The sequence below is a fragment of the Lithobates pipiens genome, unplaced genomic scaffold (genome assembly GCF_037356315.1).
Source record: "Lithobates pipiens isolate NorthernLeopardFrog02 unplaced genomic scaffold, aLitPip1_a1.2 Scaffold_16, whole genome shotgun sequence".
In the NCBI taxonomy this organism is placed as follows: Eukaryota; Metazoa; Chordata; class Amphibia; order Anura; family Ranidae; genus Lithobates; species Lithobates pipiens.
The window spans coordinates 695,304-711,160 of NW_027507748.1; the positions used below are offsets into that span (position 1 = coordinate 695,304).

General features: G+C 44.4%; 2 protein-coding genes across 2 annotated transcripts in view; both read right to left on the bottom strand.

The window, feature by feature from the left end:
* Positions 1 to 8,251, bottom strand: part of LOC143984198 (cell adhesion molecule CEACAM1-like) — a 42,182-nt gene extending 33,931 nt beyond the window's left edge. Inside the window, exons 1-2 of the mRNA XM_077484491.1 lie at positions 8,155 to 8,251; positions 7,020 to 7,346 (exon numbers count right to left, since the gene is read on the bottom strand). Coding sequence (XP_077340617.1) covers positions 7,020 to 7,346; positions 8,155 to 8,251 — 424 coding nt within the window. The remainder of the gene's footprint in view (positions 1 to 7,019; positions 7,347 to 8,154) is intronic.
* The window catches only part of LOC143981520 (pregnancy-specific beta-1-glycoprotein 2-like), a 545,541-nt gene that overhangs the window by 206,532 nt on the left and 323,152 nt on the right, over positions 1 to 15,857 (bottom strand). The gene's annotated exons all lie outside the window — the stretch shown is intronic.

Here is a 15,857-nt window from a genome sequence, read left to right on the forward strand (position 1 = left end):
AGGGAGGAGAAGCAGGAATAACTTACATTGCACAGGAGGGACAAAGCAGACTGCAAATGTATCAGGAGCGAGTCATCGACCATGTACGGTCACATCTGGCGCTCCCAGGACACCGGCATATGGCTCCGCAGTGTGGGCTTTTTTTAACGTGTCCGCTGCTGACAATAGCGTTGCCATCTGCAATCTTTGCATTCAACGCATTCGTCGCGGTAAGCCCAACACTCACCTAGGGACGACCGCCTTAAGAAGGCACATGGGCAGCCATCACCGAGCCGAGTGGGAGCAACGGAACACACAAAGCCACACTGCAGGCTCTCACCATCCAGCCTCATCTTCTACTTCTCCTTCTCCTCTCTCCTCACAATTGTCCTCCACTCCACCTTCCATCACGCCACGCTCACGTTTTTCTGCAAAAAGGCAGGCTTCCGTGGGCCTAATGTTCGAGTGTAAAAAAATTATGACGCCGGATAACCCTCTTGCCCAACGATTGACGGCTGGCTTGTCAGAACTCATAGCCCGCCAACTACTGCCATATAAACTGGTGGACTCGGAGGCCTTTTGCAAATTTGTGGCCATTGGAACTCCACAATGGAAGGTCCCAGGAAGGAGGTATTTCTCTGAGAAGGGCATCCCAGAGCTATATGGCCATGTTCAGCGGCAAGTGAATGTATCTCTGGCACACAGTGTCGGTGCCAAGATACATCTGACCACAGACACGTGGTCTAGCAAACACGGGCAGGGAAGGTATATCACTTTTACTGCCCACTGGGTGAACCTTCTGACGGCCGTCAAGCATGTAACCCGTGGCACCCGTGTAGATTTGGTTTTACCGCCACGGATTGCATGCAGGCCTGACTCTTCTTCTCCTCCTCCTCCTACTCCATCCTCCTCCCTCTCCTCCTCAGCTGCCTCCTCCTTTTCTGCTGCTAGCGTCTCTTCTGCTGCACCGCCCAAGCTCCCCAGAACCTATTCCACATGCCAGGTGAGACGTTGCCATGCCGTGCTGCGTCTGTTGTGCCTGGAAGCCAAGAGCCACACTGGCCCGGCACTCCTTTCAGCTTTGCGTTCACAGGCAGATCAGTGGCTAACACCGCTCAATTTGACAGTTGGTAAAGTGGTGTGTGACAACGGTGCCAATCTGCTTAGCGCATTGAAACAGGGCAAAATCACCCACGTGCCATGCATGGCACACGTCTTAAACTTGGTCGTGCAGCGATTCCTTGTCAAATACCCTGGGGTCCAGGACATCTTGCGGCAGGCAAGGAAAATCTCGGCCCATTTCAGAAGATCTTACACGGCCTTGCTGACATTCAGCGGCGACACAATCTGCCGGTCAGACGTCTTATTTGCGATTGCCCGACGCGATGGAACTCAACCTTCTATATGCTTGATAGGCTGCTCCAGCAGAAACGTGCAGTTAACGTTTACCTGTATGAACTCTGCGGCAGAAACGGTTCTGGGGAGCTGGGTTTTTTTTCACTGCGCCAGTGGCTGCTCATGCGCGACGCATGCAGACTTCTGCGGCCATTTGAGGAGATCACCAAACTGGTCAGTCGCAGCCATGGCGCCATCAGTGACATGGTACCTTATGCCTTCTTTATGGAGCGTGCATTGCGTCGTGTCATTGATCAGGCTGTGGGCTGGATGAATTCCCAGGGGGGGCTACTCTATCTGAGACAAGTCAACAACAGGAGTCTGAAGAGGAGTCAGAGGAGGATGGTGCCGGGGCGGATGAGGAGGAGCAAGAAGAGCATGCTTTAAACCTTTCTGGGATCCCTGTTGTGCGTGGATGGGGAGAGGAGAATGAAGAGGACGACATTATCCTGGATGATGAGCAGGAGCCAGGCCACCACACCGCTTCCACTTTAGTGCAAATGGGGGCCTTCACGCTCCAGTGTTTTAATAGGGACCCCCGTATAAAAAGCATAAGGGTCAAGGACAAGTACTGGGTGGCAACGTACATAGACCCCCGGTACAAACACAAAATGGCGGAAATGTTACCGCCGTCACAGAGGGCTGTCAGAATGCAGCACTTCCAGGCCTTGCTTCGAGAAATGCTGCATTCTGCTTTTGCGTGCGCTGGCAGAGGAGCAATTCCCACTCCCAGAGAAGGATTTGCGGGTACCAATCCAACAGCGCCTGCAAGAAGAGGCCGGTTTGAAGATGTGTTGGTGACTTCGGATATGAGGTCATTCTTTCAGCTGACCCATCGACAGGTGTCATCCGGATCCAGCATCAGGGAACGCCTAGACCATCAGGTGTCCGACTACATCGGGTTAACGGCCGATGTGGACGCTCTGAGGAGTGATGAACCCCTGGACTACTGGGTGGGCAGGCTTGACCTCTGGCCAGAGCTTGCCCAATTTGCAATTGAACTGTTGGCTTGCCCCTCATCCAGTGTCCTGTCCGAAAGGATGTTCAGCGCAGCAGGGGGGATCGTGACCGATAAGCGTACTCGCCTAGCTCACGACAGTGTTAACTACCTCACATTTCTAAAAATGAATGAGGCATGGATCTCGGAGGAATTCAACACATGTGACCAGTAGACCATGTATATGTCTATAAACATTTTTTTTAAATCAAGCACAGAGACCTTCTTTCTTCATTTGGCTCACTTCCTTGTCCCAAAAAAGCACACCGTACTATATGCCCCTACCCTCCTCTTTGAAGAGGTTGAGCGGTGTCATATTTCTACTGGGTCTGCTTATGAGGGGATCACACCATCCCTGTGCTGTGCTGACTTCCTCCTGGGGGTTCTTATTATGAGGGGATCACACCATCCCTGTGCTGTGCTGAATTTCTCCTGGGCCTGCTTATTATGAGGGGATCACACCATCCCTGTGCTGTGCTGACTTCCTCCTGGGGGTTCTTATTATGAGGGGATCACACCATCCCTGTGCTGTGCTGAGTTTATCCTGGGCCTGCTTATTAAGAGGGGATCACACCATCCCTGTGCTGTGCTGACTTCCTCCTGGGGGTTCTTATTATGAGGGGATCACACCATCCCTGTGCTGTGCTGAGTTTCTCCTGGGGGTTCTTATTATGAGGGGATCACACCATCCCTGTGCTGTGCTGAGTTTCTCCTGGGGGTTCTTATTATGAGGGGATCACACCATCCCTGTGCTGTGCTGAATTTCTCCTGGGCCTGCTTATTATGAGGGGATCACACCATCCCTGTGCTGTGCTGACTTCCTCCTGGGGGTTCTTATTATGAGGGGATCACACCATCCCTGTGCTGTGCTGAGTTTATCCTGGGCCTGCTTATTAAGAGGGGATCACACCATCCCTGTGCTGTGCTGACTTCCTCCTGGGGGTTCTTATTATGAGGGGATCACACCATCCCTGTGCTGTGCTGAGTTTCTCCTGGGCCTGATTATTATGAGGGGATCACACCATCCCTGTGCTGTGCTGAGTTTCTCCTGGGCCTGCTTATTATGAGGGGATCACACCATCCCTGTGCTGTGCTGAGTTTTTCCTGGGGGTTCTTATTATGAGGGGATCACACCATCCCTGTGCTGTGCTGAGTTTCTCCTGGGCCTGCTTATTATGAGGGGATCACACCATCCCTGTGCTGTGCTGACTTCCTCCTGGGGGTTCTTATTATGAGGGGATCACACCATCCCTGTGCTGAGTTTCTCCTGGGGGTTCTTATTATGAGGGGATCACACCATCCCTGTGCTGTGCTGAGTTTCTCCTGGGCCTGCTTATTATGAGGGGATCACACCATCCCTGTGCTGTGCTGAGTTTCTCCTGGGGGTTCTTATTATGAGGGGATCACACCATCCCTGTGCTGTGCTGAGTTTCTCCTGGGCCTGCTTATTATGAGGGGGTCACACCATCCCTGTGCTGTGCTGACTTCCTCCTGGGGGTTCTTATTGTGAGGGGATCACACCATCCCTGTGCTGTGCTGAGTTTCTCCTGGGCCTGCTTATTATGAGGGGATCACACCATCCATGTGCTGTGCTGACTTCCTCCTGGGGGTTCTTATTATGAGGGGATCACACCATCCCTGTGCTGTGCTGAGTTTCTCCTGGGCCTGCTTATTATGAGGGGATCACACCATCCCTGTGCTGTGCTGACTTCCTCCTGGGGGTTCTTATTATGAGGGGATCACACCATCCCTGTGCTGTGCTGAGTTTCTCCTGGGCCTGCTTATTATGAGGGGATCACACCATCCCTGTGCTGTGCTGACTTCCTCCTGGGGGTTCTTATTATGAGGGGATCACACCATCCCTGTGCTGTGCTGAGTTTCTCCTGGGCCTGCTTATTATGAGGGGATCACACCATCCCTGTGCTGTGCTCACTTCCTCCTGGGGGTTCTTATTATGAGGGGATCACACCATCCCTGTGCTGTGCTGAGTTTCTCCTGGGCCTGCTTATTATGAGGGGATCACACCATCCCTGTGCTGTGCTGACTTCCTCCTGGGGCTGCTTATTATGAGGGGCTCCCACCATCCCTGTGCTGTGCTGACTTCCTCCTGGGGCTGCTTATTATGAGGGGCTCCCACCATCCCTGTGCTATGCTGACTTCCTCCTGGGGCTGCTTATTATGAGGGGCTCCCACCATCCCTGTGCTGTGCTGACTTCCTCCTGGGGCTGCTTATTATGAGGGTCTCCCACCATCCCTGTGCTATGCTGACATCCTCCTGGGGCTGCTTATTATGAGGGGCTCCCACCATCCCTGTGCTGTGCTGACATCCTCCTGGGGCTGCTTATTATGAGGGGCTCACACCATCCCTGTGCTATGCTCATTATGAGGGGCTCCCACCATCCCTGCGCTATGCTCATTATGAGGGGCTCCCATCATCCCTGTGCTATGCTCATTATGAGGGGCTCCCACCATCCCTGTGCTATGCTGACTTCCTCCTGGGGCTGCTTATGGTGCAGGTGTCATTGCTGTATGTTACGCTGCTGATGTCAGTACTCTCTATCACGGTGCTTCTGTCAGTGCTGTATTTCACAGTGCTGGTGTCAGTGCTTTATGTCACGCTGCTGATGTCAGTACTCTCTATCACGGTGCTGCTGTCAGTGATGTATATCACGGTGCTGGTGTTAGTGCTTTATGTCACGCTGCTGATGTCAGTGCTCTCTATCACGGTGCTGTTGTCAGATGACTCTATCACGGTGCAGGTGTCATTGCTGTATGTCACGCTGCTGATGTCAGTGCTCTCTATCATGGTGCTGGTGTTAGATCACTCTATCACGGTGCAGGTGTCATTGCTGTATGTCACGGTGCTGGTGATCATCTCCTGCACCCTCTTTGCCTACCCTGGTCCCTGACCTTCCCTCTCCTCCATTGCCTTCATGCACTCCACAGTCCTGAATTGTCACAACAATTTCCCATATAAAAAAAGAATGCTTGTAGTTGTCGATCCCAGATTCACCTCATACATGTGTTATGTCATTGGCCATGTGGTGGGACTATGTGTGCACAGCTAGTAATTATTTTGTGGCTGGAAATATGACCTGTAGGTTTTTAAAGTTCGCCTCCCATTGAAGTCAATGGGGCCTGCAAACTTTTGCATCCATCTCTACCTGCCACAAGTTGTGGGGTTCCTAGCACCAAGTGACCCCGAGATATGTGTAATATGCCAATGACTTTTCTACAGCAGAGAATGACATTTTGCGATCAGACTTAGGAGCCACATATCTCGGGGCCACTTGCAGCTAGAAACTCCAAATTGCAAACACTGTAGAACTAGCACTACAACATCTCTTTGGGGTTTCTAGCATCAAGTGACCCCGAGATACGTGGCCACAAAGTCAGGTCACAAAATATTTTCGAATACAACTGATTTTTCAAATTTGGTTGGAAACTAAACGAAATCTGAAAAGGAATTTAATGAATATAACTAAATGAATTTAATTAATTAACAAATTATAATGAAACAACACATTTTTTTTTCCTTTTGCAAATGTCTATTCTAGCGTGGTGCTAAATGTAAACAACGGCATCAGGGAACCTAGGTGATGTCATAGACCATGTAGGGGTGATGACCTCATTGTGTCAGTGATGTCATAGACCATGTAGGGGTGATGACCTCATTGTGTCAGTGATGTCATAGACCACGTAGGGGTCATGACCTCATTGTGTCAGTGATGTCATAGACCATGTAGGGGTGATGACCTCATTGTGTCAGTGATGTCACTCGGAGTCCTCGGTGGATTGTTACACACAGAATGAAGCCGGCAGGGATCTGTCATTTACTGACATTAGTGATATCACCGCTAAATGCCGGGCGGAGGATTGGGGGGAGAAGTGGAGAAATCTGCCCACTTTGTTCTCCTGTCCTTCACTGAACATCCCATAGACTGGATTTGGGGGAGTCTCATGTTTGACCCGAACCTGAAGCTGATCCCTAATCATTCCAAAAGACTGGAATGGGAATGGAAATTCATACAAAAATGTAAAACTTTGGACTGTAGGGAGAGGAATTTTATGTGCCGCTATGATTGTAAATAATGTTATAATGTATTTTTATTATGGTCAGGACTAAAAATAAAACATGTAAGATCAATCTATAATTACTGTATATATTTCATATTCTCTATTCAGTCAGTAGGCGGAGCTCTGTGTTTATCTGCTTCCGGCCCCTCCCACCTGCTCTGTGCCCATCCCCCGATCTCTCCTCACCTGGACAGGTGACCGCGGCTCTGCTCTCCTCTGACTGGCTGACCCCATTTTCCACAGTACAGGTGATGTTCCAGGGCCCCGGGGACCCCACAATGGCTGTAATGTTATTGGCAGATGTGGAATATTTCTCCTGGGATCCTCCAATCACAGATAGACTGATATTCGGCTTAGTCCCCTCCTCCACCCTGCAGGAGATCTCAGCGCTACCATTCCGGAGACATGAGACATGGAGGAGCGGAACCGATACTGGAACTGAGAGAGACAATCATTTCCATTGATCAATTGACCAATAAACTGAACTTACCTTCTACATGGACGGTGTATATAAAGACACGGAGCGGGGAGGACACTGCTAGGACTGGGGGTGGGGGTTGGGTGGACTTACCTTCTACATGGATGAAGTAATCATCTCTCTGTATAAGTCGTCCTGTATAGTTCTCTATATACACACGGTATCTCCCGTCATTCTCTGGAGTCACATTGGATATGATCAGACTTCCATTATCTGATATTCTTGTATTGGGGAAATATCTGAGATCAGACGGATCACAATTCATGTGTACAGCTATTTTCTTCCAGTCTCCAGGAGATTTCTCATAGTACCAGTAAATCTCGTCACATTCCCATGTATCTGTAGGGTTGAGGGTGAGATGACGTTTGATGGGGATGAGAAGGTCAGATCCCAGCCGGGTGAATATTTCCTGGACTTTTCCTGCACAGACAGAATACAGATCCCAGTCAGGTCACAGTGTACTCCCCTCCCCCCTCATATAACATATATCCCTCTATGAGGATCCCAGAAATATTCAGATTCCATCTATCAGAGTCCTCCGGGTCTTCCTGGGATTCCTCTGTTTTCTTCCCATCTCAGATCATTGAGGAATCTCCTCTGACACCCCTATACTCTCCATTATTCTACCAATAAATCATCAATGAATAGACAATCATTCCTCCCCCCATTTCCCCTGCTGGAGTAAATTGGAGCGTCCTTTATTTGGCCTTCCTCTGGATCCTCTGTAGGTATAGGATTGTGTAGATGGGATTGGAGGATTTCTTCTCTTTTATTGGTGGAACTGGATGGACTTTATGAACAGATGATAAATAGAGAATGTATTACATATATAATGCAGTCAGGTAAGATAATATATATAGGAATGTATGACTTAGTGTTTTCAGATTTATCCTATTGTTCATAGAAATGGCCATTTCAGATATTGTGCCTCTTCCTGTGTCATAAGTCCTTGAATTGCTAATTTATGTTGACAAATGTGCAACAAATAAGACTCTCCTGAACTGTCCTTCACCATGCTGAAAAGTGCTGTCTCGCAGTCCGATCCAATTGGAGCAACCATTACATGGTCTTGCCAAGTTACAGGACCAGATATGCCAGGATCCCGCCATCAATGTTGGAGTTCCGCTCTTCCAAGGCAGAGGGACAATGAAACATTGCAGTGCAAACACTCATAGTTTGGATGTAAAGTCTCAAGGGCACCAGGATTTCTTTACTGTCTCAAGCCTACCTTGAGGAGTTCCGGCATGTTCAAGAAAGAAAGAGGAGGCTGTGGTGGTGGGGAAGGGTTGGGACTTCTGGGCTGTTGTGGGTGGGTACAAAATCATTGAAAGATGATATAAAGTTCAAGAATGAACTTCAGTGGGAACTGTGGTGGAGATTTTGAAGTGTAATATTTATGGCAAGGAGCTTTAAGCCATTGTGGGGACTTTTTAGTTGGATTTCCATGACTTGTTTTGTGTATATGTATGTGTGTATATATATATATATATATATATATATATATATATATATATATATATATATATATATTGTTATCTCAAACACACCAACATGTTGGTCTGCTGTCTGCATAGTAACTAAGTTACCCTACTGTTCATAGAGATGGCCATTTCAGATATAGTGCCTCTTCCTGTGCCATAAGTCCTAAAATGCTAATTTATGTTGTATCAAAGAGGGCTGACGGTTGTAAATCACGTCCACTAGTGACAAAACGTGTAGGGAGGAGGAGTGACGCCCTGACGTCACCGCTTCACGTGTTTGTCCCGGAAGTATCGCGTGTTGTGTACCGAGACCGGCCGGCTTGAGTTTTATATGCAATTTGTTCACTGATGTTATGTAAGTGCGCAATTGCCTTTTTTTATTTGCTTTATTAAAGTGGTTGGTTTTAGACTATTGCGAGCCTTATATCTTTTTTATGGTCGCTGAATGTGAGGGATTGGTTGGAGCTGTGAGAAGTCCCCTTATCTCTTTATCCATCCTGGAATACCCTGGACTGGGGGAGTTAGTCATTTGCGCTTTATGGTTCTCTGTAACAAAGAACCATATGCTTCTGGTAAGCGGCAGTGTTAACCGTGGTGGAGGTGTTCACAACTCACACTAATTTGGATGGTCTGTCATCACTTTATCACAGCGGAGCTACTATTACTTTTTTTTTCAATTTGGGACTTTTCTATGTGGACTTTTTAAAGTTATTATTATCAGAGTGTTCCTTTCACATTGTTTAATAATTGTGTCTTTTTTTGTGTCACATGACCAGTTAATTAATATTTTTTGTATTTCCCTTAACACATATACAGTTTAACAATTGTGTTGTTTTTTTGTCACATGACCGGTTAATCATTATTCTCTGTATTTTCTGTATTTTCTTTAATACATAGGAGTGAGTTTTCTATATTATTTATATAAGTATACTGATATTCTCATTGTAATTTTTGCACATACTTCCGCATAGGATTGGTGATAATATTCACTTATTTAAGTTTGGTGATATATCATTTATATTATTTTATTTCAGTTTAATTTATTTCTTTAGTGCAACCCACTCTTTTTTTCAAGAGATAATTAAACATGTCTTATGTTGGAACTGGCAGGGTTGGGGATCAAAAGGAAGTTTCTCAATATATATATATAGACAGAAAGGCACCGGAAGTTTGATGCTTAACTGGGCTTGAAATTATAACCAATAGTCACTGCATAGAGACATCCTCAATGCATTTCAACTGTACCCCTTTGTAGGAACACCGTCCCTCAGGTAGGGCTAGGTGTGTTTTTTGGATTAAATTCCATATTGGGCGGGGTTTTTTTTTTTTTTCTTTATCAAATTAGTCAACGTTTTCCTGGGTAACTCAGGGATTGGGGAGAGGGAGCCTCTCCAATTTTAGGGAATTTAACTTTTATTCCCCCCCCCCTTTTTTTTTTTTTCTCTTTCTCTCTTCCTTTTTTCTTTCTCTCCTTTATAATTCTATATGGCAGCAATTTTCTCCTCCCCAGCGTCACTGAAACTCTGTACTTACAATGTTAAAGGCCTCAATAATAAATCAAAAAGAGGCCAGATTCTATATAATTTACACAAAGCTAAGGTAGATATTATACTCCTTCAAGAGACCCACTTTCGAAGTGGTAATATCCCAGTGTGTTCACGTAAACATTATTCGCAATGGTTTCATAGCACTATGTTGAATTCAAAAGCGAGAGGGGTTTCTATTGCTTTCCATAAACATTTACCATTACAGAATTTGGATTATAAGGCTGATTTAAATGGAAGATATTTGTTTCTTAAAATCAGATTGTGGGACAAAATCTTCACAATTGCGAACTTTTATATTCCAAATCATGATCAAACAATGACAATCGAGCGTTATCTTAGTCTTTTAGCGGACTTTGCAGAAGGCACTGTTTTGGTGGGAGGAGATTTTAATCTAGCCTTGGATCCTATATTAGATACCTCAGCTCAACGATCGAATGTTCCATACTCTCGTTTGAGAGCACTCAAGAATAAACTTTTTGAACATAGGTTGATTGATCTATGGCGGATCCTTAACCCTAATAGCGCAATTATACATAATTTTCATCAGCACATAAAACATATAGTAGAATAGATTTTTTTTTTAACTGGCCTGAAGGTGTTGGAATGGAACCCTTCTAAAGAAATAGCATCATTTATTTGGTCTCACCATTCACCAGTATTTTTGACCATGACACCCCCTCAGATCCACGGTACAAATTGGTCGTGGCGTCTTAATGACACACTTATGTTAGATCCAATCTGCCATAAAGCAATTGTAGAGGCGATTGTTAATTTTATTTCTGATCATGAACAGGATGAAACTGCCCTACCCTTAAAATGGGAAGCCTTAAAGGCGGTAGTAAGAGGGGTGTTCATCCAACACGGTTCACGTCTTAAAAAAGGAAAATTTTAAATTATTGAAAATACCTTATTAAAACTTCACACTTTGGAAACTTTACATAAAGCCCATTGTTCTCCAGAAATATCAGCCAACATTTTCTCTACAAGGGTATCATTATTACAGTTTTTTAAATCGTCCCAGAGCTTATATCAACAAAGACGAGCAGTGGGTAGATGTAGATATGAGAACAAGTGCGGGAAAATGTTGGCTGATATACTACATCCACGTCCATCACAGACTTTTATACCAAGTATAAAAAAACCATCGGGAGAATTGACATCAGATCCACATGTGCTTCAACAAACCTTTAGGGATTATTTCTCGGCCCTTTATAACCTGACCCCTCCATCAATATTGGAGGATAAGGGAGTTGGAGAAAATATTATTAAAGAATATGTGCGGGAAAACGCCATTCCGACAATAGATGAGGTCACTAAGGAATCTTTGGATTCTCCATTTTCGCTTGAAGAATTATTGGAAGTAATCGCCAATATTCCGACAAATAAGAGCCCAGGCCCTGACGGAGTTACACCTAAATTTTATAAAACTTTTAAGGAACATATAGCCCCGTTTATGCTTCAAGTGTTTAATTCAATCTCTTCTAGTAATCAATTCTCAAAACAGACTTTAGAATCCCATATCACTTTGATTCTTAAACCAGAAAAAGATTTAACACTCTGCTCTAGTTACCGGCCTATATCTCTGATTGGGGTAGATTTAAAGATATATGCTAAACTGATTGCGCTTTGTCTCCAATCACCCCTCTCAAGCTTAGTACATACGGATCAGGTAGGATTTTTTCAAAGTAGAGAAGCACGTGATAACACGATCAAAACTTTCTTATTAATGAATTATGCACAAAGGGCTAAAGTACCAGTATGCCTTCTCTCAGTTGATGTGGAAAAGGCATTTGATCGGGTGGGATGGCTCTTTCTCAAACATTCCCTAATGCAAATAGGACTAGGACCTAATATACTCCATAAGATCATGGCACTATACACTAAACCGACAGCTAGAATAAAGATTAATGGCTCATTGACAACAAATTTTTATATACAAAACGGTACCCAGCAGGGATGTCCGCTATCCCCTATGCTTTATGTTATAGTAATGGAATATTTACAATTATAAACAGCTATTAGACGGAATATCTCCATTACTGGTATACAGATAAAACAAAGGGAAATAAAATTGGCCTTGTTTGCTGATGATCTATTACTATATATCACTAATCCACATATTGCACTACCTTCTATATTATCTGAATTTCAGCGGTTTGGAATATTGAGCAACTTCAAAGTAAACGTATCAAAATCAGAAATTCTTACTGTGTCGCTTATACCCCAACAAGTTGCTATGCTGAGAGCTAATTTTTCGTTTAAGATTTGCTCCTCAGCATTAAAATATTTAGGTGTTAAAATTCCCCCAGACCCAAACCACTTATATAAAATGAATTACGTACCTCTCCTGCAACGTACTCTACAAGATTTAAAAAAATACGATGTCAAGCAACATTCATGGTTTGGGAGGATCAATATATTAAAAACTGATATAATACCGAGATTTTTGTATTTTTTTCAAACTATTCCTGTCTGTGTCCCCAGATCATTTTTTTCTACTTTACAATCGGCCTTTACAAAATTTACCTGGGGCCATAAAAAACCAAGACTACAAAAGAAATTATTATCATTACCAAAAACAAAAGGAGGTGCGGGCGCACCTGACCTGTATTATTACTATGTTTCGGCAGTCTTGACTAGATTGGTGGATTGGTTTTATTGTTCGGAAACTAAACAGTGGGTAAAATTAGAACAAGGGTTGAACCAATTAGATTTAAAGGTGTTGCCATGGGTAGATTTATCTGGTAGCAAGCTACATCGAGAATTATTAGAGACTATGCCATCTCTTACATCCCATCTGCTGAATATATGGGTTAAAACAGTTATACAATTGAAACTTTCTTCGTATGAAGGACCTATGACACCCCTATTTGGCAACCCTTTTTTTCCCCCGGCATTAAATAGGACAAGTTTTCTTACATGGAATAGGGAATCTCATTATAGACTGAGCAATATTTTATGCCAGGGAACAGTTCCGTCTTTACTATTCCCTATACAGCGACCTTCTTTCGTGCAAATGCTGGAACACCGGCAGTTACTGTCGTTTTGGTCTTCTATTCGTTCGAGTAAATCCCTGGGTAGAGATTTAACACAACTTGAAATTCTTCTGACACAAGATCAAAAACCAAAACACGTTCTATCAACACTTTACAAGATGTTTATAATTAAAAATCATCCGGAGCCCCCGGAATATATAAATAAATGGGTTAATGAGATCAATGTTCAAATTGAGGTTGGGGAATGGGAGAAGGCATTTAATCTTTCCCACTGCTTATCACAGACAACTAAAGCACAAGAGGCGAACTACAAGTTGCTCTCAAGATGGTACTGGAGCCCAGTGACACTACACCGTATATACCCAGAAAAAACAGATATATGTTGGCGGTGCCATACAGAGAGGGGCTCTTTGCTCTATATTTGGTGGAAATGTCCCCTAATTTTTTTGTTTCTGGGAAAAGGTTATGCAATTATACACACTAGTTACTGGGGAGATAATCCCAAATACGCCGCAAATTACCCTCCTCTCTATGTTACCAGGAACATATAAGAACATTAAAAAGAAGCTTCTTGGGCACTGGTTGATTGCAGCAAGAACGGTGATACCGCGTCACTGGCAATCAACTCAGTCCCCTACGATAAACGAATGGGCCTTAGAAATGGATAATATAGAGAGGATGGAGATATTTATAGCACAAGAATTAGATACGTACGAAAGATACCTCCTGGTTTGGAACCCATGGAGGCAGTATAGGAAATTGGTAAAAAGCTGAAGGTAGAAGGAGGAAAGAAATGGTAGGAAAGACTATGCTGGAGGAGAGAAAAGGGGAAGGGATGGAGGGGAGGGAGGGAAAGGGGGGTGGGGGCCCCCTTGTTTCACTTTTTTTGTGTTTTTTTTTCTTTTTTCTTCTTCTTCTTTTTCCCTTTTTTATTTTTTATTTTATCGGTGTTAAAGTAGTTAAGATATGTATTTATTATGTATGTAAGTTTGGAATTTGTTTACATATGTGTAATGTTCTACAATAACTTGAAATAAAATCAGAATAAAAAAAAATAAAAAATTATAACCAATCAGAATTGGAGGAAACTTTGAACCAATGAGGTGGCCCTGAGTTCTGATTGGTAGGCATGAGGGTTTCTACCCACATAAAACCAGTCCCTAGAGATGCTAAAAATCTCTCCCTCTCTCTTAAGTTCTCATGGACTGGACAGGTAAGATTCCTGTGTAATGTATTTTCCTTATCTCTCTTCATCCCGCTGGGCCCCCCCTTTGCAAAAATGGTAACGTAAGGAAAAACTAGATACTGTGTCTGTATTATTATTATGTCTCTTTTCTTTTCTGTAACCCTTTCTACCATAGGACTTTGCCTTAATATAATATTAATCTCTTGAATGGATGTGTATGACCATTATAGCAATATTTGGTAACATCGTTGTCTCTAAGGTTGTATCCTCCACACTCTATGGGGTAATCTCTAACGTTTCTTTTCTGTACTATAGTATGTTTAAATACATTACATTGTTATCCTTTTCTCACAGGTATCATTCGTTCTTAATTTCATGGTTTGATTCATATAGATAAAAGGTTTTGAATCACTTATTTTATGTATAGGTAAGTATATGAGTGGGGTAGGCAAACTAGCCTTAACAATAGTGAGAGAGGAAAATGAGCACAGGGGGAGGGGCTGCCCACAGCGACCAATCAGAATTCTCAAGTCCTTTTTTTCCTAAGATGTGAAAATTGATTGGCTGCTGTTGGCAGAAGCTCCACCCTGTTGAAGAATCAGCTCCATCCACAATAAACTGAACTTACCTTCTACATGGACGGTGTATATAAAGACACGGAGCAGGGAGGACACTGCTAGGACTGGGGGTGGGGGTTGGATGGACTTACCTTCTACATGGACGGTGTATATAAAGACACGGAGCGGGGAGGACACTGCTAGGACTGGGGGTGGGGGTTGGATGGACTTACCTTCTACATGGACGGTGTATATAAAGACACGGAGCAGGGAGGACACTGCTAGGACTGGGGGTGGGGGTTGGATGGACTTACCTTCTACATGGACGGTGTATATAAAGACACGGAGCGGGGAGGACACTGCTAGGACTGGGGGTGGGGGTTGGATGGACTTACCTTCTACATGGACGGTGTATATAAAGACACGGAGCGGGGAGGACACTGCTAGGACTGGGGGTGGGGGTTGGATGGACTTACCTTCTACATGGACGGTGTATATAAAGGCACGGAGCGGGGAGGACACTGCTAGGACTGGGGGTGGGGGTTGGATGGACTTACCTTCTACATGGACGGTGTATATAAAGACACGGAGTGGGGAGGACACTGCTAGGACTGGGGGTGGGGGTTGGGTGGACTTACCTTCTACATGGAGGGTGTATATAAAGACACGGAGCGGGGAGGACACTGCTAGGACTGGGGGTGGGGGTTGGGTGGACTTACCTTCTACATGGATGAAGTAATCATCTCGCTGTATAAGTCGTCCTGTAGAGTTCTCTATATACACACTGTATCTCCCGTCATTCTCCGGAGTCACATTGGATATGATCAGACTTCCATTCTCTGATATCCTTGTATTGGGGAAATATCTGAGATCAGACGGATCACAATTCCTGTGTTCAGCTATTTTCTTCCAGTCTCCAGGAGATTTCTCATAGTACCAGATAATCCCATCACATCTCTGTCTATCTGTAGGGTTGAGGGTGAAACGGATTCTGATGGGGATGAGAAGGTCAGATCCCGGCCGGGTGAATATTTCCTCCGGGACATTTCCTGCACAGACAGAATACAGATCGCAGTCAGGTCACAGTGTACTCCCCTCCCCCCTCATATAATATATATCCCTCTATGAGGATCCCAGAAATATTCAGATTCCATCTATCAGAGT